General features: G+C 42.1%; 2 protein-coding genes across 5 annotated transcripts in view; one reads left to right on the top strand and one right to left on the bottom strand.

Moving 5' to 3' along the window:
* Positions 1-8,703, bottom strand: part of GABPA (GA binding protein transcription factor subunit alpha) — a 40,779-nt gene extending 32,076 nt beyond the window's left edge. The window contains exons 1-2 of one of the 4 annotated variants that reach the window (XM_030328954.1): positions 8,605-8,703; positions 1,243-1,345 (exon numbers count right to left, since the gene is read on the bottom strand). In XM_030328954.1, the coding sequence (XP_030184814.1) occupies positions 1,243-1,319 (77 nt within the window). In that variant the 5' untranslated portion in view covers positions 1,320-1,345; positions 8,605-8,703. Of the gene's footprint in view, positions 1-1,242; positions 1,346-1,476; positions 1,558-2,432; positions 2,760-8,094; positions 8,573-8,604 lie in introns of those variants that run through there. The other 3 variants (XM_030328953.1, XM_030328956.1, XM_030328955.1) reach the window with 3 other exon arrangements.
* A 22-nt stretch (positions 8,704-8,725) lies between these two features.
* Positions 8,726-18,528, top strand: ATP5PF (ATP synthase peripheral stalk subunit F6). The gene is given in 5 exon segments (XM_030328957.1): positions 8,726-8,818; positions 12,913-13,089; positions 17,673-17,747; positions 17,749-17,795; positions 18,347-18,528. Coding segments are annotated over 5 exon segments (426 nt in total). The 5' UTR covers positions 8,726-8,729; the 3' UTR covers positions 18,385-18,528.
* The last annotated feature ends 4,251 nt before the right edge of the window (positions 18,529-22,779 follow it).

Genomic DNA, 22,779 nt, shown 5'->3' with positions numbered 1-22,779 from the left:
TTACAAGAGACATCTGCAGAGATTTTCTATAAAGGGCCAAACAGTAAACACTTTAGGTTATGTGGGCCATTTGTGTGTGTTACATAAACATAAATACACGCAAGTCAGGCTCTAAGAGCCCAAATGATCCTCACCTCCCAATAATCTACCTTTTAGTAGTTACCTTCCACACTGTTTGGAGGTTGGACTGTGTGACCAAAAGACTAAGACAGAAGTGATATATCACCTCTTAGGTAATTTAGAAAGAGACTACAATGTCTATCTTGGAAAGCACTATGTCAGACCATTTGTGGTTTTTTTAATTTACATCCAAGTAGTTAGCATATAGTGCAACAATGATTTCAGGAGTAGATTCCTTAATGCCCCTTACTCATTTAGCCCATCCCCTCTCCCACAACCCTCCAGTAACCCTCTGTTTGCTCTCTGTATTTAAGAGTCTCTTATGGTTTTGGCAGACCATTTATTTTAGGGGGAGCCAGCTTCCATGTCATGAGTAGCCACAGAGAAAGCCCACGTGGGTCAGGAAGTGAGTGGTCCCGCCACATGCCACATGAGTGATCTTGGAAGCAAATATGCTCGCCCCAGTCAACTTTTCAGATGACAGTGGCCCACAGTGACAGACAGCTTAACTATAAGGTCATGAAATACCCTGAGCCAGAACCATCCAGCTAAATTGCTTCCAGGTTCTTGACTCTGAGAAACTGAATAAATGCTGCACGTTTCAAGTAGCTAAGTTTTGGAGTAATGTGTGACATAAACAAATGTACATACACACACACACGTATCTGATAATCAAAGGAAGAGAAAATAGCATAATCAAACATGCTGGAAAGCTCTATTAAAAACTTAAGTTTTAAATTTCAGCTCTACTGTCAATGCTCAGCATCCCTGTCAACCTTAGTAATTCTGTCCATTCAACACAGAATTGTTCTAAACCTTTTTATTCCACAGAAGTCCTCTACTCTTCAGTTCCTTTTACTCTCAATGTATTATGTCATCTGCTTTACAGAGAAAAGTACGGACCCATTATCAGCTATATTTATTACTAACTTTAGTTTAAAACTGTCTCTCCCTCCCAGCTACAAAGCCATTAAGTCAAAGGTAAAAAAGCAATACATTATCTCCCCAAAATGCTAAGGTCATTTGGAAAAAAAAAAGCCTCTCCCCACCAAAAACTATGGCTTGATTTTTAAGTAGGTATGCTGAGAATTATAAGAAGTAGTAAATTCAGAAAATACCAACCTTTCTTCTGTGCACTCTGGTTTCTCTGTCCCATCAATCTCAATTTCTATCAGCTCCTCTGCTTCTCTTTTAGTCATGGTTAGAGTATTTCAATAGGTCAGTCCTGCAAGAGTTAAGGCAGAAATGCTACACAAAAAGCAGAAATCCAATTTAAATAAAAGCAGAGGGTAAGCAGAAGAGGAGGAAGTAATCTTCGCACATAAAAGAAAATCCACAACGATTATTTATATTAACCTGACATGACTTCATCATTCCACTGTATTTGTTGGGATGTTTTCTGGCCCAAACTCTCGGTCAATAAACTCATCCAAGTTACTTCAAAATCAAGTGAAAGGTATGTCAATTCTATTATAGCAACTCAGTCTTAATAACAGATTCAAACCTGTACCCTAAAAATTAACATGGAGATGAACCATAGTTGTTCAGCTAAAAGCTATACATTAGTAGCAGAACTTACAGCAAAGCATTATAATGACAGAGTGATGTAGATTAAAGTTCATTACAGCTAGCATTTGTGTTACAAATTACAGGTCTTATAAAGGTCAGTACAGCATTCTAAAATAGCAAAATAAAATAGCAAATCATTATAGATAGGCACATTATTGTCCTGATTATATGTTATAATCTTGAGATTTTTTTAGATGTGCTTTTATGTATTTTAAACAAAGCACTAATTTCAATTTTTATTTCTCTCATGTAAAATTATTACCTGCTGCTTTAAACTATCATTGATACAAAACCATTATAATTTAAAAAAATGCTAAGTAATGCATAAGAGAGCTATATATATTGATACTTCTTTGTGGCCATTTCTGAGGTATTAATGCTGTTAAGTTCCAGGTTCTGTTACTATCTCACTGGAGATCAATGAATTTGTCTTTGGACTCCATATACAGTTCAGAGTAGAGTTTTCTAAGTTTATTATCATATCTAAAAGGCACTTCTAAGTGTCTTTGACTTACAAGGAAATGGTCCTCTAAATTTGGTATTCTAATATCTGCAAAAGAGTCTCCCACTTAGAAGACTTGACAAAATGAAGAATTTAAATATTCATTCCAAATAATAACCACGATTTATGGAGCGCAGGGCACAAGCATTCAAATGCTTTAGAATCTTCACAACAGGACAATGTTATTTTGAGTATATATGAGTGTACACACACACACACACACACGCGCGCACGTCCTCACATGACAACTATCCAGAGGTCAGTGATGCTTAGCTGCTTGTGGCTCCACGAGACACTTTAGGTGTAACAACCTAAGTCCACATTCTTCCAGGTGGGACTGAACCGTGGTTTGTTCAAAGACAGGCTCTATATCGCAAATGCACACGAGTACGAGAACCACCACCATCTCTAAGCTGGAATACTGCCACAACCCCTGCTAACACATTTCCCCCTTTCTGTGCCCTTGCTCTCACTACCGTCCATTCTCAGTCAGTACAACAGCCAGTGTGATCCTCTTTAAACTGTACCACTCCTGGGGCGCCTGGGTGGCTCAGTCGGTTGAGCGTCTGACTTCGGCTCAGCTCATGAGATCGTGTTTCAGGAGCTCGAGCCCCACGTCAGGCTCTGTGATGATAGCTCAGAGCCTGGAGCCTGCTTTGGATTCTGTGTCTCCCTCTCTCTCTCTCTCTCAAAAATAAATAAACATTAAAGAAAAATTTTTTTAAACTGTAGCACTCCTTTGATCAATACCAGTCACAGTAGAACCTAAACACTTCACAGTGGCCAGCAAGGCCCTACCAGATCTACCCCCAGCCCCACCCCCTTACTGCTCCAATTCTCGCTGCTACAGTCTTTGCTCCTGCTGTGCTGTCTGGCTGGCACCTATTTCCCCCACATGTCCTCCGGGCTAAATCCCTCACCTACCTCTTTGATGTCTCTGCTCAAATCTCCTTTTCCCAATGAGGTATACCCTGACTACCCCCATTTAATTCTGTAATCGGCCTTCTCTATACCCCTTTCTTCTTTCTTGTTGTCTGCAGCACCTAACATACTTTATTATGAATTTCTGTATTCACTGTCTTTCTTCCTCCATTCTATTACCATCAAAGCACAAAGACCATATTGTCCAAGTGACTCCAGGAACGTAAATTGGTTTGTCTAGACCAGGGACTTTGTCTAGCTTCTTGAGGTGGGAAGAGTTTTGCCAGGTTTCAACTTCTCAAGGGACCAAAGCCTCTGTGAGAGGCACAATAACCCCAAACCTGTGACTATATGAAGTTACATGGCAAAGGGGAATTAGGGTTACTAATCAGCTGATCTTAAAATAGAGATTATCCTGGCTTATCCAGTTGGGCCCAACAAAATCTCAAGAGTCCTTAAAAACGGAAGAGGGAATCTGAAGAGATCCAGAATGATTCAAAGGGAGAAAGACTCAGGGGTCAGTAACGACTGACTGGCTTTGATGATGGAGGCAAGGCGCCACAAGAACACAGGCAGCCTCTAGAAGATGAAAAAAGAAACACATTGTCTCCTGAAATCTCTAGAAGAAACACAGTTCTGCCCACATCTGATTTTAGGCCAGAAAGACCCATTTCAGACTTGATTTCCAGAACAGCAGATAAGTAATTGATGGTATATTTAAGCCACTACCTGTGTAGTAATTTGTCACACAGAAGAAAACAGTCTTTTTTCCCACTTTAGAAGGAGTATAACTCTCCTTCAGTCCCACCATCTCTAACAGCTGGGGCTGGTTTTCTGACAAGTTAGTCTCTAGCTAGTACCTAAATCTAGACTGACTGGTGTAAGATAATCTGATTTTCCCCACATTATCAAGGTTGCTCTCACATCTGCCCTATAAGGAAGAATAAGGAGATGAGTTCTCCACTTGCATAGGTACACAACATGTACACCCAGCAGACTGACTTGGCCCCAGGTGACTTTTGTTTGGGATGGTTTAAAGATTAAGGCCTTTTCTTGTTGACTTCGGACTAATTAAGTTTTCCGCTCTCCCAGGAGGACACCACAAAGCCTGCCCCTTAACTGATGCTATGTATAAAATTGTGGAATTCAAACTGAGCACTATAGCAAAATAGGTGATGAGCCAGTAGGCACCTACCTGATAGGATTAACTGAAGCTCCCAGGGCAAGAGTATTTGTTTATACACGTATACAAAGTACAGTACTGGGAACGGTGCCTCACCCTTAGCAGGCATTCCATTAATATGTGTTGAAAAAGCAAACGCTATAAGGACTATTACACATCATATAAAATTGACTCCAGATGTCTAAAAGGCTTAAACACGAAAAGTAGAACTATAAAGCTAATAGAGAAAATGGTGGGGAATGTTTTGCAGTCTAAGGATAGAAAAGGATTTCTTAAATAAAATCCCAAACACATTAACCATAAGGTGAAAAACTGATGGATCTGACTGCATAAAAATTAAGATTTATGTTCAACAGTCAGGCTACAGAGTAGGAAAATATACTTCCAGTGTTCAAAAGTGGCAAGGGACTGGGGCACCTGGGTGGCTCCGTCAGTTGGGCGTCCAACTTCGGCTCAGGCATGATCTCACAGTTTGTGAGTTCGAGCCCCGCATCGGGCTCTGTGCTGACAGCCTGGAGCCTGGAGCCTGCTGCGGATTCTGTGATTCCCTCTCTCTCTGCCCCTCCCCCACTCGCACTCTGTCTCTCTCAAAAATAAATAAAAACGTTAAAAAAAATTTTTTTTTAAAAAGTGACAAGGGACTAATAATTGGAATACTAGAAAATGAATTCCTCGAATTGATAACAAAGAAATCAGGAAAAATCAGAAGACCAAAGCATGTTAAGAAAAGGAAATTCACATGAAAAGAAAACAAACTGGTGAAGGATATGAAGAAATGCTCAAATTCAAATCACCCAAAATGCAATTTAAAATAAAGAATTATCACTTTATACCATGTGCTGGTGTATGTATGGCAAAACTTAGAATATTGACTACAGAAAATAGTAGGGACATGAGGACATGAAAATCCTCTACCTCTGTATGGACAGGTGTAGCCATTCTGGAGAAAAATCTAGCAGCACTTGCTCAGCTGAAGTATGCTTATATTTACGACCCAGTAATATTGCCCTTAGATAAGCACTACAGATATTCTCACACGGATTGGTAATAGGATGTCCAGGGTAGCTTTGTTGCTGATAGCCAGAAGCTGAAGCCAATAGGAGTATCCATTGTAAAAAAGCATGCTAGGAAACTTTATTAGCACAGAGAAACAACAAAATAATGTTTACACACACAATCACAAAGCTGTCCATATAGGAAAAAGCAAGAATACGATTTATAGCAGAACGACACTTAAAAAGATCACTTACGTTTTGTTTTCAGGGCTTACATTTATTGCTCACTTTCACCTCCATTACTTACTTATTTATTATTAGTTTTTTAATCAGGAGGCTCCACACCTAACATGGGGGTTGAACTCAGGACCTAGAGATCAAGAGTCGCATGCTCTACCAACTGAGCCAGCCATGAGCCTCTCCATTAGCCAACTTGGCAAAAGAATTAGAAAACAAGTGAAATTTCTGGGAACTATGGAAAAATAGAAATGAAGAAGTAACCAGAGGCTGAGAAACGGCCCTACAGGCTTCACAGCAGGGATACCTGTGGTTGGACTTAAAACAAGCACTAAAACAGGGAGGTGTTTAAAAGTAATTTATCCTGTGAGCTTCCAAAAAAGTTATAGATCAGTGCCCACAAGGTGCCAAATAAAGCAAAAAATGAGCACACTTTATGTGCTTTCGGAAAAAATCACATTACTCATGAATTGATCTCAGAATTGATCTCTTTCTCTCTCACTCCAGGCTAGAGAAACAGTGGCGAGGTTTGGGAAATGATCCAAATCTTTGATATCACTGCTTGAGCTTACCTCTTTTTCTGGAACCAATTCTCCACAATTTTATGTCAATACTTAAGAAAGTGAGGAAGAGAGCATTACTTGGTGCCTCTCCCCATGAGGGCTTCCCCCCAAAACCGTGGTTTCTCCTAGATTAAATCTAACCTGGAGTTCAGAACACTTCACAAAATGGATACAAACTAACTTTAAAAATTCCTAGAAAGACTAGTTTTCTTTAAAATAGTTATGAATGGGACACCTAGGTGGCTCAATCGGTTAAGGGTCCGACTTCAGCTAGGGTCACGGTTTCTCAGTTTGTGGGTTCCGGCCATTTGTTGGGCTCTGTGCTGACAGCTCGGAGCCTGGAGCCTGCTTCAGATTCTGTGTCTTCCTCTCTCTGCCCCTGCCCCGCTCGTGCTCAGTATCTCTCTCTCTCAAAAATAAACATTAAAAAAATTTTTTTTAAATACAGTTATGTTTAATATTCTCTTTTGGGGTCACAGATAAATTTGAGGATTGTATTTCTTCATTGGAATGCATTGCTGCTTTACAGAATTTAAGAAAATTTTGCCCAATAAAGGAAAATAAAGAAAGGATAAAATAAATAGATGTATAGTGTGGCAGGACCTGCAAGGATGACAGCACATTTCCCCAAGCTAACAAACACTTTTAAGTATCAGAGGAAATTAAAAGACATTTTGAAAAATAAAGTCAACGGTTAAGAAAAAAAAACAAAACACATACATCTGTGTGTGTAGAGAGTAAGAAAGCAAGTATGGAGAAAGGCTAACACTTGGTGACCACCCCCCCCCCCACCCCTGCCTGGGGAGGTTTTCACTGCATAATTTCCAGGAATGCAGATTTGAAGTTTTACAAACAGAAGTTGGAGAGGGAGTAAACTCAACAGTTTGAATTTAGTAGTCAGCCTCCCCATAACTCAGCTCTTATAACTGATCTCAATTTAACATCTAGCTCCTTATTTTGTTACTTCGAGACTATGTATCTCTCATGACATACATACAATTCAGGTAAAATTGCCTTAAGTCCACCTAGTGCCAGACTATGTCTAAAAAAACAAACAAAAACAAAAAAAAAAAACTTCGAAAGCCTGGGTCAAATCCTGATACACACAAGTTGTTCCCCTGAAGTTGCTGTTTACGAGTTGATCAGTTTCTCCTTAAGCTTAAAATCACACAGGACCTAGGAATGTTATCACTGCTCAGCTCTTTGCTCCCGGGAACCTTTCTAAATCTCCTCCCACGAGTCAGACCTGGAATTCCTGCTAGTGAAATTCACTAGTGGAAACTATGAAGTGGGCAGTATTTCTAAATCACTACTCATCATCTTGCAAGGCAGTATCAGGCACTGTTTGGCTGTTAACCAAAGCAAGTCAGGATTCCCTAATACACTGCAAACACGTACAGGCGGCTTATCTTCTAGTACACGAAATACTAAAAATGTTGGCAAACTACATTAACCCATTGTTTTCCCCTTTTCTCACTTCCCCATTTCTAAAATAGATCCCTACGGACATCATATACGGTAATAAATGACTTTGATGCTATTGTAGGGCAATTCTAGAAAGGTAACTGGAGTTGAAGTGTTGGCGCAACGCTGGGTCGGCGAGGAGACTGGTTGAGAACATTCCTCTGAAATCCCGGGGGCGTCAGGGTCTCGTCCCGACCTCGGCGACTGCGGACCGCCAAGGACGGCGGACTGGCGAGGACGGGACAGCAGGGGAAGAGAGCAGCGAAAGGTGACACGGGTAGCCCGGGGCCCGGGGGTGCGCGGCTTCCCTGGGCCCCGCGCCGCGCGCCCCTCCCCTCCGCTCCCCGCACTGCCTCACCCGCCCCTCCCCACCCGGCTCCCTCAAGTCTCCACGAACGGAAATGGGAGTCACAGCGCCGGGGACCAGCGGAAACAAAACACAGAGGCGGCCGCGGGGGGGCCGCTGTGGGTGAGAAGGCCCCGGAACGAGGCCGGCCCGCGCGGGCCCGCGCTCCCTTCCTCCCCCGCGGCCGCACTCACCCGCTCCGGAATCGGCCCCGTCGCCCCCACCCGCGCTCCAGAGCCGGCTGAGAACAGCAGGGGCGCGGGCTCCACGTGCAGCGCTTCTCCCAATAAGACCCGCCGCTCCTGCGACTCGAAGTGTAAGGCCCCTAGGCCTTTCCCGCGGAATCGGCGCTGAGAAACTCCAACCCCCCTCCCGCCTCCCAGGCACCCCCGGGTCCAGGACTACAACTCCCAGCAGGTTGCGCGAAACAAACGCCCGAGGCAACGGAGGCTCACGAGGCACAAGAATGCCCAACGCCCCAATCCGCTTTGTTTTACATTCTCACTTTCCGGGCAAAATCATACATCTCAACAACCACAAAGAACAGGACGCTGACTTCGGTCCGGGAGGACTGAACTAGGGGACAGGCCAATCAAAGTGCGCATGCGTACACTACAAGGATTCCAGGAGGGAAAAAGACAGCAGGTCAAGTTAGGCGAAGGAAAGATGGCGGAGGCTTCGCCAAGGGACCCGGAAGCACTTACCCTCCACTTCCTCCTCCTGTTTGGCTTCTGTCTCACCTAGAGCTGTCCGGTCGCAGACCGCCTCCGAGACGTTTCCTGTCCGGTGAGTGTCGACCGACTGAAACGGCGGCCCATAATGCATTGCGATGGCGGGTAGGCGGGTGGGGGTGGAGCCAGGGCCGGAAGTAGAACGGTGGCGGCAGCGGAGGCCTGGCAGCTCGGGACTGAGTGCAAGGTGACTGGGAGGGTTGCTGGACTAGCTTGGCCTCTTGGGACTCAGATTCTGGGTTTCTTTTTGGGGCCTGGGCTGCCTATTACCTCTGTCCTTCAGGAGTATAGAGCAGCCTGGTGTCACAGGCACCTTTACCGTCTGGCCCAGGGTCACTGCTGACCTCGGCGCCCTTAGGCTTTGAAGTTTGCGGTAGATTCCGGCGTGGTCATCCCTGCTCTGAGAGTAAACCGGGGTGGTACGCGAGGCAAGGAGGCCAGGGGTTCCCGGACCCGCGGCTCAGCTGGGGCAGCTCAAGGTCATTCCCACGGGACAGGTCTGCGGCCAGGCCTGCCGTACCGGGGCGCGCAGGAGGTCGTGCCCAACTATTGAAAGCAGAATGCGCACCATAGGAGGGAAAGGGGTGACGGTAATCTTAAAAGTTTGCATCCCACCTGAAAATATTGATAGTGCTGAAACGTGGCTAGGCAGCTTTGTTTTACACTCTCATTTTCCTGCACAATCCTACACCTCACCCCCAAGAAACAATACGCTGACTGGGGTAGAAGGGGGTTCTTGAGTTAGGGGTGAGGCCAAAGTTCGCAGGCGAACAAAACAAGGTTTCCAGGAGGGCGAAAGAGAACGGGTCAGGTTAGGCGGGTTGTGGATTGACTTTAGGAATATGCACGGAATGGGCCGCGGAAGTACTAACCTAGGCTGGTCAGTCATCTCTGTAAACTGGAGAACCCTGCACCCTCTCACCACAAGGCCTCTTCTCATGTGTACCCTTTCTTGCTGTTGCCTTCCCCAGTCTTTCTACGTCAAATCCCAGTCACAGGTTCTGGGGGGAGCGGGGGGGGGGGGGGCGATCGTACTTGAATAGAGAACTTATCACACTTGGTATTTTACACCTATTTGTGTAATAACATGTGTCTTCTGCGGGACGGTGGACTGACAGTGGACACTCATATATTACTCAGTGAAAAAATAAAAGAGTAAAAGAGAACAAGTTTTGATAGTGAGATTGTGTGTTCATTTTTTAGACAGGTTGAATTTGATGGTCCCGTAGGACTTAGGAAAGGAAAAGACCTGTTGAATGGGTAGGTTTAGGGTTCAGAAAAAAACGACTAAAATTAGAGGTGTGATTTGGGAATCGTTAATACTCAGATGATAGAGGGGTCCCTGGCTGGCTCAGTTGGTGCAGCGTGCAACTCTTCATCTCCAGGTCTGAGTTCAAGCCCCACATTGGGCGTAGAGCTTACTTAAATAAAATACTTAGATGATAGAAATTGAAAAAATGAAAACAGACTTTACCTAATAGGAATAACACGATTTTTGCCATCGGAGTTAGAGCAAATTGACTGTGGAGATATGGGCAGTGTAATAACTTTTCTTTGACATAGTTTTATTTTCTGTAAAGGAGGGGTAAGAACACTTTCCCCTAATTGTTAATAATGTTTTCCTAAGGGTTGAAGAGGAGAATATATACGGAAATACTTTGCAAAGTATTTTGGGATGAACCAATGTTAGGTGACCTTATTGCTGAGTATTAAGCATGTCCTTAAATTGCTATAAGGGAAAATAGCACCTTGAATTGCATGATTTTCTAAAAAAAAAAAAAAAAAAATGTTTATTATTTTTGAGAGAACACAGGCTCCTTGAACCGGAGAGGGGCAGGGAGAGGGAGAGAGAGAAAGAGAGAGGGAGAGAGAGAGGGAGAGAGAGAGAATGAATCCCAAGTAGGCTCAGTGCTGATACTACGAACTGGGAGATCATGACCTGAGCTGAAGTCAAGAGTCAGATGTTCAACCGACTGAGCCACCCAGGCACCCTGAGTTGCACAATTTTTAAAATAGATCTGTGTCCACTCAGATTCTACCGTGTAACCTTGGGCCAGGTACTTAATCTCTAAGCCTCAGTTTATGTGTATGTAAAATGGGAATGGTAATATGTAGCACTTTAAGGTTATTTGTTGTTTGCTTTGAGTCTTCTTAAGTATTTTTCTCTGGTGGGGTATAAGGGGTGATGTATGGTGAATTTCTCCAAATAGTTTGCTTTCGGGGCAGGTGAAGGATATTTTGTTGATTATGGGAGTTCTTTTGGTAGTTTTTATGTGCGATTCCAGGGCTTCTCACTCAGCCTTTGCATTATTGACATTTTGGACCAGATAATTCTTTGTTGTGGGATGGCTGTTATTTTGTTTTGGTTTTTATAGGATGTTTAGCAACATCCCTGGCCTTTACCCACCGGAGGCCAGTAATACCCCGGTCAGGACAACCAAAAATGTCTTCAGACATTGCCAGTAATCCCTTGAGGTATACTGCTGTCCCAACTCAAGAACTACTGTGTTACTCTACAGTCTTCTAGCTGAGTGCTTCTCAAACTGTCAGTAGTAGAGGACCATTTTTCCCCTAACCCTGTGGCTACCTTTGAAAACTACAATAAAAGTTACTGTAAAAGTTAGATGAAAGAACATACAGTGAAGACACCCAAAATACGAACTGATTTTTTTTTTTCGAACTGATTTTTTATTATTCAACAGATATATGTGACTCTGTCAAATTGTTATAAAAGTTTCTAAATCGTTATTAACGATTTTTGTTACGATAGACCAGTAACACAATTTGTATACTATTGCTGGCCCACAGACCACACTTTGAGCACTTAATAGAAGTTCAGCATCAAGATGACAGTGATCATGGTTATTAATAGGTAATTTTGGAGGCTCATGGACTCAGGTTAGCATGGCAGGTTTCATTTTATCTGTAAGATTCAGAAATTTTAACCAGGCTGTATTGAGGTGTGAATCTTGGATCCCCATTCCAATGTAGGGTTTAGTAAACTCTGTTTAATAGACATCTTCTTTCTCAATCTGAGGGAAATGTCTTCTAATTATTTATGGCTTTCTTATCTATTCTTTTTCTTTTGGAATTCTTGTTTGCATTTATTTGTTGTAATTTGGAAATTTTTTTGGCATTTGATCTTTCAAGGTACTAAATTAGGTCTCAACTGAAATCATCTTCTGTTTTACCTGCTGAAATGCTTAAAAAAATTTTTTTTTAACGTTTATTTTTGAGAGAGTCGAGTTGAGCGGGGGAGGGGCAGAGAGACAGAGACACAGAATCTGAAGCAGGCTCCAGGCTCTGAGCTGTCAACACAGCTCGATGTGGGGCTCAAACCCACGAACCCGCAAGATCATGACCTGAGGCGAAGTCGGACACTTAAGCGACAGAGCCACCCAGATGCCCTTATTTGCTGAAATGTTTTTTAGAAAATCATATATTTTAGTTTCAGGAGCTCTAAAGACTTGGAAATCTTTAAGTCCTTATTTTTTTTCTTTTTCTTTTTAAAAAATGCTTATTTATTTATTTTTGAGAGCCTGATGTGGGGCTCAAACCCACGAACTGTGAGATCATGACCTGAGCCAAAATCAAGAGCCAGACTCTCAAAAGACTGAGCCACCCAGGCACCCCTTTCATTCTGTTTTATTGATTAGGTTGTACTGTTTGATTTTCTCTTTCTCACTGGTGGGCTCCCTTGGGCTGGTTCTTTTGAACTTAGATTTGGCTGTTACAGTATTCTTGAATGCCTGGAATCCTACAGTTGGAATAGGCAGAACACTTTCCCCTGCTATGGGGCCCGTGTCTCCGTGCTCAGCTCCCTTTTGGTCTTCTGAGGGGGCTCGGGGTAACCTGGCACATTAATCTGGGGGCCGGTGTTCTTTTCTGCCTGAGATGGGCGGTTATCTAACATGCTACCTTGACTATGCTTATTCTTGACCTGTGGTCCAAGACCAAGTTTATGGAGAAGAAATACCTCATCCTAGATTTTGTGCTTTCTTTCTGCATCTAACCCAGCACACAGGCCTGAGTTGTTTCTAACTGCCCCTAGGTCCCAGGGCCTTTTGGTTAAGAAGCAAAAAAACTTGCAGTGGGGAGTGGAGAGGGGGAAGGGAGCTCTGGTCAGGTGACTGTTCTTAGCATTCAGCAAGTTCTGGTGTGATTTATGATTGACTTCTGTAACAATTAGTAGAATTAGATTCCTACTATATGATATACTTAGAGGTATTTTACAATTATGTACATTTTAAAGTATGTTAATACTCTCGTGCTTGTTTTCAGTAATAGAATCACCATGATTCTCCAGAGGCTCTTCAGGTTCTCCTCTCTCATGCGGTCCATGGTCTCAGTGCATCTGAGGAGGAACATCGGTGTTACAGCAGTGGCATTTAATAAGGAACTTGATCCTGTACAGAAACTCTTCGTGGATAAGATTAGAGAATACAAAACTAAGCGACAGTAAGTGGGTAGATAACCACCTGTGGAGTAAATATAAATATTCAAGATCTATGTAAGTTGTGAGATGGGGAAAAGAAATTACTAGGTCTTTGAAACTGTTAAGACCTTCACTGAGCTGATTGCTGACATAGAGGTTCATTAGGTGTTCCAATAGAAGATAAAGATCTTGATTCTTTTTTTAAAGTCCCAAATTTTATCTTATATGAGTTCCAAGGGAGAATTCCATTATATCTATTGTCATTTTAATGTTTATTTATTTTTGAGAGAGAGAGAGAGCATGAGCGGTAGAGGGGCAGAGAGAGAGAGAGGGAGGGAGGGAGGGAGGGAGAGAGACACACAGACATAGAATTAGAAGCTGGCTCCAGGCTCCGAGCTGTCAGCACAGAGCCCGACGTGGGGCCCAAACTCACAAACTGCAAGATCATGACCTGAGCTGAAGTCAGACACCCAACCGACTGAGCCACCCAGGCACCCCTCTATTGTCATTTTAGATGTATTGTCATTATAATGTCATTTATTATAACTAGAGCCAATTCTTAGAAGTCTATAGGATCTTGGAAATCATTTAGGAACTATATTTGAAAAAATTGAGTCCCTTAGACATTAATTAGCCTAAGGTCATAAAACTAATTGTAGGAAAAACATATTATCAAAATATTCTAATTATCAATTTAGTGCCCTTTCTTTGACATCATGATTTGGGGGGGAAATGTATGAACCCAGCATTTTTTTCTTTAATGCTATTTCCATAGTTCTGTATTTCTGGGAATGTCAAAGGTCAAGAGGGAAGTGGCATAAAGCAAAGTCCAGGATAAACACAGTTACGGAACCACACAGCTTTGGAGGTGAATGATGACCTTAGCCATCATCAGATTCAACCCCCAATCTTATGAAAAGCGATACAGAGCAGTTTGGTGTTCATTTTATTTAGTTGTCTACCATGTGCAAAGCACTGGGCTGTTAACTGTGGTAGGCCGCAGAAGAAAGCCATACTGCATTTCCATAATATTCTTGAAATCTGGTGGGGTGGAAAGCTTGTAGGAATGTATAAGGTAATCTATGAGGAAAAATGGGTTAGATACTAATATAGTGACACATTCAGTGTTTGGGGACTTCATAGAAAGGAATGGTCCTTTCTTGCTGGAGGCAGTATTTGAGATCCTTAAAAAAAAGTTTTTTTTTTAACATTGTTCATTTTTTGAGAGACAGAGACAGTACAAGTGGAGGAAGGACAGAGAGAGAGAGAGACACACACACAGAATTAGAAGCAGGGTTCAGGCTCTGAGCTATCAGCACAGAGCCCGACGCGGGGCTCGAACCCACATACTGTGAGATCATGACCTGAGCCGAACAACCGACTGAACCACCCAGGTGCCCCTGAGATCTTTTATCCCTTTTAAGAATATGGACAGCTATGGATCAGCCCTTCAGTTTAAAACTGTGAAGAACTTACTCACATGATTTTGTTTATAGCTTCAAAGGGTTCTCAAACCAAGAAAGGCTATCAGTACATATCTCTACCTCTGGTTATGAACAATTGGTGTGAAGGTTGCACAGATAAATGGGAGGGGGAGAAGGATATATTTTAGGAAGAAAGAGTGGTGTGAGCTAAAGCATGAAAACTGAAACGACCAGGTCGGTTTGAGAAATTGTGTAATGCTGCTTCCCAGGACTGTAGAGTGTATGAGGAGAGTGGGAGCAGTAAGGATGAGAATGGGGTCGGAATGAGGGGATTATGAGAGGCCTCGATTATAGATGGGCAGGTAAAGTATAGATGATAGGCATTTATGAGGAATTAAAGGTTTTTGAGCAGGATGGTAGGATGGAACAAGGTTACTCTGTATTAGGAAGATGATTTTAATCAGAGTATTAGGAAGATTGGAAGAGTAGAGAAGACAGACAGACATGGTAGGAAACTTGTAACAATCCAAGCATTGGATTGACAAGGTTGATGAGAACCTTGTCTTTACAGCAGTGGGAATATAAAAGTGACAGTCGAGACATTGAGGGACTGAGAACTGGGTCTTGGTTATCTGGTGGAGAGAGAGAGAGGAGAAGGAACAGTTAAAGAGCCCTGAGACTTGAGACTGGGCAACTAACAAAAAGGTTTTGTTCTTACCACAGCTAAGGATGGAGAGCTAAAGGATTAAAATGAAGACATTGTTAAGAAATTCTCACAACAGTCTTATAGATCTTATCCCCTTATTACATGTTAGAAAAGCAAGGCTAAAGAGAAGAATTTGTCTAAAATCACACTATTCAGTAAGCAGGTGTGCAGGATCCGTTGACACTCGTTGAGTGTCTCCTGTCCAGAGATAGTTGGCATCTTAGTATTGATGCTGTTTGCACTCCAATTGTCCTTAAAAAGCCTGTCCAATAAGAAGTCAATCCTGAGGTGTACTCTTTTTTTTTTTTTTTTTTTTTTTTTTTTTTTTTTAAGTAAGCTCTGTGCCCAAAGGAGGCTTGAATTCAGGACCCTCAAGAGTTACATGCTCCACCGTCTGAGCCAGCTAGGTGCCCCCGGGATGTACTCTGAATCTAAGGGGACTCTAGTTCATTCATTTGTGCAAATTGTGTGGGAAAATGTTCTGCACACGGACTCTGACCTGGAATGCAGCTCTGAAACTTATTAGCACTTGGGCCTTGGGCAGGTTATTCAGCTGCTATACCTTATCTGTACGTAACATGGGGGTGATAATAACAGCATGTATTTCAGAGGATGTTATAAAAATGAAGTGATTCAGTAAGTTAGCATGCCTAGTATTTTTACATGAAATAAACAAGTATCCTTTGAGTGTCTGCTTTGTCCAGGTCCCATGCTAGATCCTGGGGATATAATAATAAGATGGGCTGGGAGACATACTCAGTTGAGGAGGTAGATGAGATCTGGCCTCTTTCTATCATAGGAATCCACATGAAAGTTCTCTAGCAGCCATCATCTGTCAGTAACCAGAATATTGGTGAGACTGGCTGGATGTACTCAAAGCACTGTCTGAAACTTGTAGCTCCCAGAGTTAGAAGACAGTCGTTAAAGTGTCGGGTTGAAGGCTCCACTGTCTGTTTCATTAGCCATTGTCCACATGTGCCTATTGAAATCTAATTAATTGCGTTAAGTATAAATACAAATTCAGGTCCTTAGTTAACATTTCTAGTGCTCACTAGCCACATATGGCGAGTGGCCACCTTAATTAGTGCAGATACAATTCATTACGGAAGGTTCTATTGCATGTGCTGATGTAGAAGAAAACTGAGTCCGTGAGAACAAGCATCATTAACAAGTTCTTAAATTAGAGCTGTCTCTGGAAAAACACAAAACAAAAAAACCAGAGTTGTTTCTATATTTTTGTGGAAATTCTGTAACATAAGGCCCTCTACTTTGATCATAGGCATATGTTAAAAATATTATTACCCTTAATGGAGTTCTCACTTACGAAGTTTTTGTTTATTATGTTCATGATAGGCAGGCAGTAACGTGACAAACACAGAATTTTCTGCAAAGAATTAATTACATCTAATTGGCCCCACTGCTGGTCTTGATGCTATATTTATCTTCCCAAAGCACAACTCTAATTTTGTTGTTTTATTGCTTAACACATAAAATACACACCCCCTGCCTTAACATTCCAGGCCTCCCGTGACCTGAGTCCTGCTGGCTTTTTCCATCTAGATGGCTGATTCTCCACATACAGCCAGTTTTTTTGTTACCTCCACTCTTCGTCTTTCAGTCTTAGAATATCTGAATTAAATCTGACCCAAATCTGACCCAAACGCATCGTCACAAATGCCACCTTTGTAAAATGAAACTTTTTTCCAATTAGCTCGCAAAAATGCTCTCTCCTCAACTTGAGTAGCTGTTTGATAAGCCATGTCTTTGAAGCTTATCAATAACTCTCTTATAGCACGGATGTTTCTAAACATTTTTTTTTCCCCTAAATGGCAAATCTCTGAGGGTAAGAAATATTTGCAGCTTTGTTAGGCCCATATTATAGAGACTTAAAGTTACTAAGACCTTTTAAAAGACGTTTCGTGGTGGCCGAATTAAATCAGATAATAATAATAATAGCACTTATTGGTCACTATGTCACCTCACTGTGGGCCAGGCACTGTGTTAAGTGGTACATGTACATTATCTCTGTAATTCTCGTCACACATCATTAAGTAGGGCCTTCAGTTTTAGATGCGGAAACTAAAGTTTAGAGTGTTTTCATGCCTTGCTTCAGTTTATGTAGTTTCAATAAACTGTGGAGCTGACATTGAAACAGAAGTAGTCATTGACTCAGGGAACCATGGACTTAGCCATATATCTTATCACAACTTAGACCTCAAGAGATTATGACTTGATAAACATCCTTGATACTCAAACCTTGAATGTTAGAAGTTTGTTTGAAGTTGCCTCATTTATGTGATGCCTCATCATTATAGAAGTTTGAATTGAAATCAAGCGGAAATGCTTTTTTCAGAAGCTACGTTTTTCCCTTAATGATGACTTTAAAAGGTCTATTGAAACTTGATGGTAAAAAGTAATTTTGGTTTTGTAAACTAGTGCATAAGAAGAGTTTTACTTGTTCATTTGCCCACAACAGGGCATCCGGAGGACCTGTTGATACTGGCCCAGAGTATCAGCAAGAGCTGGAGAGAGAGCTTTTAAGCTTAAGCAGAGTATGGTAAAGCAGACATGAATACTTTCCCTAACTTCAATTTTGAAGGTAAGTGTCTTCAATCATGGATTCATTCTTGGGGGAGATTTGTTTTAAGTCGAGACTCTTTATGCCTTATACTTGGGTTGTTTAGAGGATTAAATGACAATCACACGTAAATTTATTAGGACAGTGACATTTGCATGAGAAGCTCTCGTACAAATGCTTGCCATCGGTATAGGAGATTATGTAACAGGTCAAATGGTGGGGATTTGAAATCAAACTCCCTAATCTTGAATCGTGACACTATCACCTATGAAGTGTGTGATCTTGGATAGTTAACTGGTGACTGTTTCCCATCTGACATCAGGGAGAATTCCTAATACCTCTCTCGTGGTTGTTGTAATTAAATGACATAAAATATGTGAAGTCAGTTAATAGCCTGGTTTATAGTAAGTGCTTAATAAATCATTATCAATTGTAATAGTTCTATGTAGGTGTTAAAAAAACCATAGATACTAAAAAAATCAAAAAATTGATCAGTTAAATATTGAAGCCTTCTAGATAATGCATTTTATTGCATATAGCTAAGCGGTGGACCTTTTTGTTCCTTTTCTTAGATCCCAAATTTGAAGTCATCGACAAACCCCAGTCCTGAAGAAATAGTGTAAAATGTATTTGGTAATTTGTCCTAGATTAGTTGTACAACTGGTCGAAGTATCGGGACAACGTACGTTTCTCACTGTCAAATGTGTTCTTTTAATTCTGATTCCAAATAAATTATTTGGTGATGTTGAGTGTACATTTGAGTGTATTGAATTCTGTGTTTCAGCATTGTTTTTAAATCTGCCCAGTTGGCTCTAATGAAACAGGTGGAGATCTTGGGTCAGTTGGCCACAACTTGCCCACAACCTGCCAGGCTCCTCTCGGTGTGCAGGGCTCGCCTTTTACTAGTGGAGACTTCCCGCCTCAGGGGGGCCGCCCTGACCTAAGGAATGTTTGCCACAGAGGGATGTTACATCCGTTCCCAGAATATAAAGAAAAGGCTTGTAAACCTTTTATCATAACCTTTTCCAGGAAATTCAAGTTAAACTTGAATACACACGGGAACATTCATTGGGTTTTAACTACCATCTCCTCAAACGTTAAATGCTTTTATCCCAACAGCAGGTCCCTCCTCTTCCCTTGCAGTTTATGATCATAGATCTATTACTGTGCTACACAGATGGAGGAAGGAAAGCTGGGAGCAGGCGGGGTTCTACAAAGGAGCCTCCTTGGAAAGAGTAAGCTGTATGGTGTTTTGCCCAAGCGATGGGAGACCCAGCAAGTAGGCGGCATAACAGGCACATCAAGATTTCAGTTAGCGTAGCTGGCTCTTGAGGAAATGATTTTTTTTTTTTTTCAAAAGGAAATCAGCTGTGCCTTTTTATATCTGACAGTCTGACTTGTGTCAGTAAATATGGATCTTAATAAACCTTTAAAGGCTTTTTTTGTTTGTTTTTTGGTACCGATTTTAAATATAATTTAAGACATTGTATTTTCCACTTAAAAAATACAGTGCTTACAAAGTGCAATGTTTATTTCCTTTCCCTGGGCACATAGTCCATATTCAAGTATCAAGAATGACCGGTTTATTTTACTATGGCAACTCGACTTTATAATAGCCATGGAATTTGCTACAAATTTGGGTCCTTCAATGTTGTGTGTGGAACATGCTTGTCTGGGCCCAGAGGAGGCAGCACCAGATGGGGGAGCTGCACCACCAGGGAAGCCTCCAGGCATTCCTCCCACGTGCCCCTTGCGCTTTGGTACAGCTTCGGAACCATGGGGTTGCAGACTTTCTCCAGCTCTTTCTGCTGATAAAGGTTTTTGTTTCTGTTTTTTAAATACGAAGTCAAAAGTCAGCCTTCTTTATGAGGTTAGCTCACTCAAAAAGAGGAGTAGATTTTTACTGTGGGTGCCATTCTAGCTGGAGTCAAACCTGCTCAGGACTACCTTTTCCAAAAGACCTGCAAACATTTCCTAGTGATACAGGTGTGATTAAACTAGTAAGATGTGTGGAATCGGAATTGGGGAGGGTAAAGTATTAGGAAGAAGAGCCCCAGTTTCTTCAAATGCTGCTAAGCAGTGACAGTTCAGTTGACCTCCTTTTATTTAAATAACTGCAGACACTGAAACAATTCAGTGTTTTTTTTATGGTGCTATTTAAAGGTAACCGAGGAAGCCGAGTTGCTCAGGTTCTTTCTCTAACCTCCCTTGAAGCACCTCCACCCACCTGCGGCAGGCAAGCTGCCTGACTCCGAGGTGCAAAGGCCCGTCTCGAAGGGCCTGATCCTTTTCAGCACCTCCTTCGTCTCCCTTTCCTCACTCTGCCACTCGGGTTAGTTGTATTTTACCTTTTATAATTTCACACCTACTTTCTCATACACGTTTGAGAGAGCAGAGCATGAGCAGGGAAGGGGCAGAGAGAATCCCAAGCTGGCCCTGCACTGTCAGCACAGAGCCCGATGTGGGGGTCGATCTCACAAATTGGGCGATGATCGTGACCTGAGCCTAAATCAGGAGTTGTTTGCTCAACCAACTGAGCCACGCAGATACCCCTCATATTTTTAAAAATCTGCCCTGCAACTATTTGGAGTTTGCTTCAACATCCCAATCTCTTCATTCATTATGTAAACATAAGGATTCGGGGCTGTAAGAATACTGCATTAAGTACCCTACTCCCGGGCCCTACATCATAGGGCGTTTATTGCTAACTTTTGACCAGGGAAGTACGCTCTTTTTCCTGGCTGAATGCTACAGTAGTGCTTTGAGTCAGATGTTAAAGGCCTCATCTTCCTCAGAGCCCCTTCCTCTTTCTGGTGACGCTGCCCCAACCCTGCAAACTCCAGCCTTTATCTGTCACTTCAGTCTGCCAGTACACTCCTTATCCTGTACTTACTACCTGAGATGTTTATCACAAATGACCTCAGCCTCCTAGGTTTTCGTGTTGAAAGTAACTTTTCTTCTCCCGTGCCTGGTGTCACAGTTTGAAGTGTGTTCCCCTAAAATTCATTTATGGAAGTCCTAACCCCCAGCACCTCCGGATGTGATTGTACTTGGAGATAGGACTTTTAGATGGGATTGAGTTAAAGTTAGGCCCTTTGGGTGGGCCTGAATCCACTCCTGACTACCATCCTTATCAAAAGAGGGAATTTGAGTTGAAGAAAGGTACAAAGAACTGGAAAGGGACACATGTCTTATCTAGTGTTACCTCTTTTTTTTTAAGTTTATTTATTTTGAGAGAGAATGTGAGCAGGGGAAGGGCAGTGACTGGGACAGGGAATCCCAAGCAGGCCCCATGCTCTCAGCATGGAGCCTGATCCAGAGCTCGAACCCATGAACTGTGAGCTCATGACTTGAGCCGAAACCAAGAGTCAGATGCTTAAACAACTGAGCCACCCAGGTGCCCCTCTAGTGTTACCTTTAATGATAACCAAAGAAGACTTCTGTTCTAGGCAATTTTTGCTTATTTAAATCCATTTAGTGTGGGACTTTTTTGTCTTTGTTACTAGTTCTCTGCTGCTGCCCTTGCTTTAGCAGAGCCTATAAATGCTGGCTCTCTCTGGTTAGGGGCTGCATGTATAAATTCTTGGGGGGCTCTTTGGGCCAGGAGGTCTTCCTGGGCCAGGAGATTACCTAAGTGGGAGGTCTGTTTCAACTCCACCTCTTCCAAACTCCCCTCTGTTCCCCATCCCAGTGGGACAGTCTTATTTCAGATGTTTGACCTCAGTAAGACACTGGCAAGAAGGCACAAGGCCAATTACTTTAGATGATGCCTCTGCTTGAGTACGGGAAACTTAACCATCCTTGTCCTAAGAACCTGGGGAAACAGGTCCTTCACCATCTCCTGCTGTCTCCTTTGATACCTTTTGCCAACTCTCACCCTGCTCAAAAAAGCTATTTCCTTTTTGGCAGGCACTTACAATTTGCAATTTGCAAAATTTGGGGATAGGCAAGACAGAAAAAGGTTGTGAGCTGTGAGACTGGGGAGGGTGAACCAGCCAGAGATTACTAAGGGTGAAGAGAGGGTGTGGCATGAGAGAAGTAAGTAAGAATCTAAAAGAAAGTATGTCGGGGGCAAGAGAAAAACATCTTGTATGAAACATCCTGAATCAGATGGACCTGTGTTTCTTAGACCATGAGCCCTCACTTCCCTTTGTGAACTTGGCAGACTGACTCTTGAGTTTGTTTCCTGGTCTGCAAATGACCACATGATCCGCTTTATAATACCGTTGAGATGAATGAGATTGTATACACCTGCACCTCCATCCACCCCCACTTCACATGTATAAAATGTTTAATAGTTCTGACTTTTTATTTGCAAGGTATTTTCTTTTTCCCCCGGCATTTGGGAAGTTGGCAGGCACCCAGAAGAAAGATGAGATTCTAATCTTAAGCAGCCGAAGAGCTAACCTTGTAGCTATAGATGGTAAGAGGGCATAGTTTCCCCAGGTTTTATTGAACGATAGGTGGATGACTTTTCCCCTGCACTGGTTAAGTGGGCCTAAAAAGTTGAACAAGTTCAGCTATTTTTATTAACATAGACTTTAATCAAACAAAACCACTCATGAGATGAAGGAAATTCTTCGCAAAGTTATACTAAAAAACAATCATTCCAGATTTAGTTAGGTTAAACCCCTAACTAAAAATAAATTAAATCTAGTTACAATAGCAACAACGATAATTAAAACCAAGCAAAACCTGCTATTAGAGATTTTAGAGCCCTCATCCTTATAGAACACAATTTCACTGCAGGAAAAGAAAATCAAAACTCTCTATGAATTATAATGAGGTTCTGCCTCAATATTATAATATTGTTAATATTCAAGTTCGTCAAAAGCAAATGGAAACACAAGTCCAGATATAGGTGGATATACCTTTAATAAATGGAAAACGAGTGTTCAACATTATGTCCTTTGTGTGGGAGCAAGCATCCTGTACACAATGACTTACTTAGCTACGTACAATATATTAAGATAATGTATAATACATATTTGACTCAGAGAGTGTT

Source organism: Lynx canadensis, chromosome C2, assembly GCF_007474595.2.
Source record: "Lynx canadensis isolate LIC74 chromosome C2, mLynCan4.pri.v2, whole genome shotgun sequence".
NCBI classification, from domain to species: domain Eukaryota; kingdom Metazoa; phylum Chordata; class Mammalia; order Carnivora; family Felidae; genus Lynx; species Lynx canadensis.
This window is presented reverse-complemented; position numbering and strand designations above follow the sequence as displayed.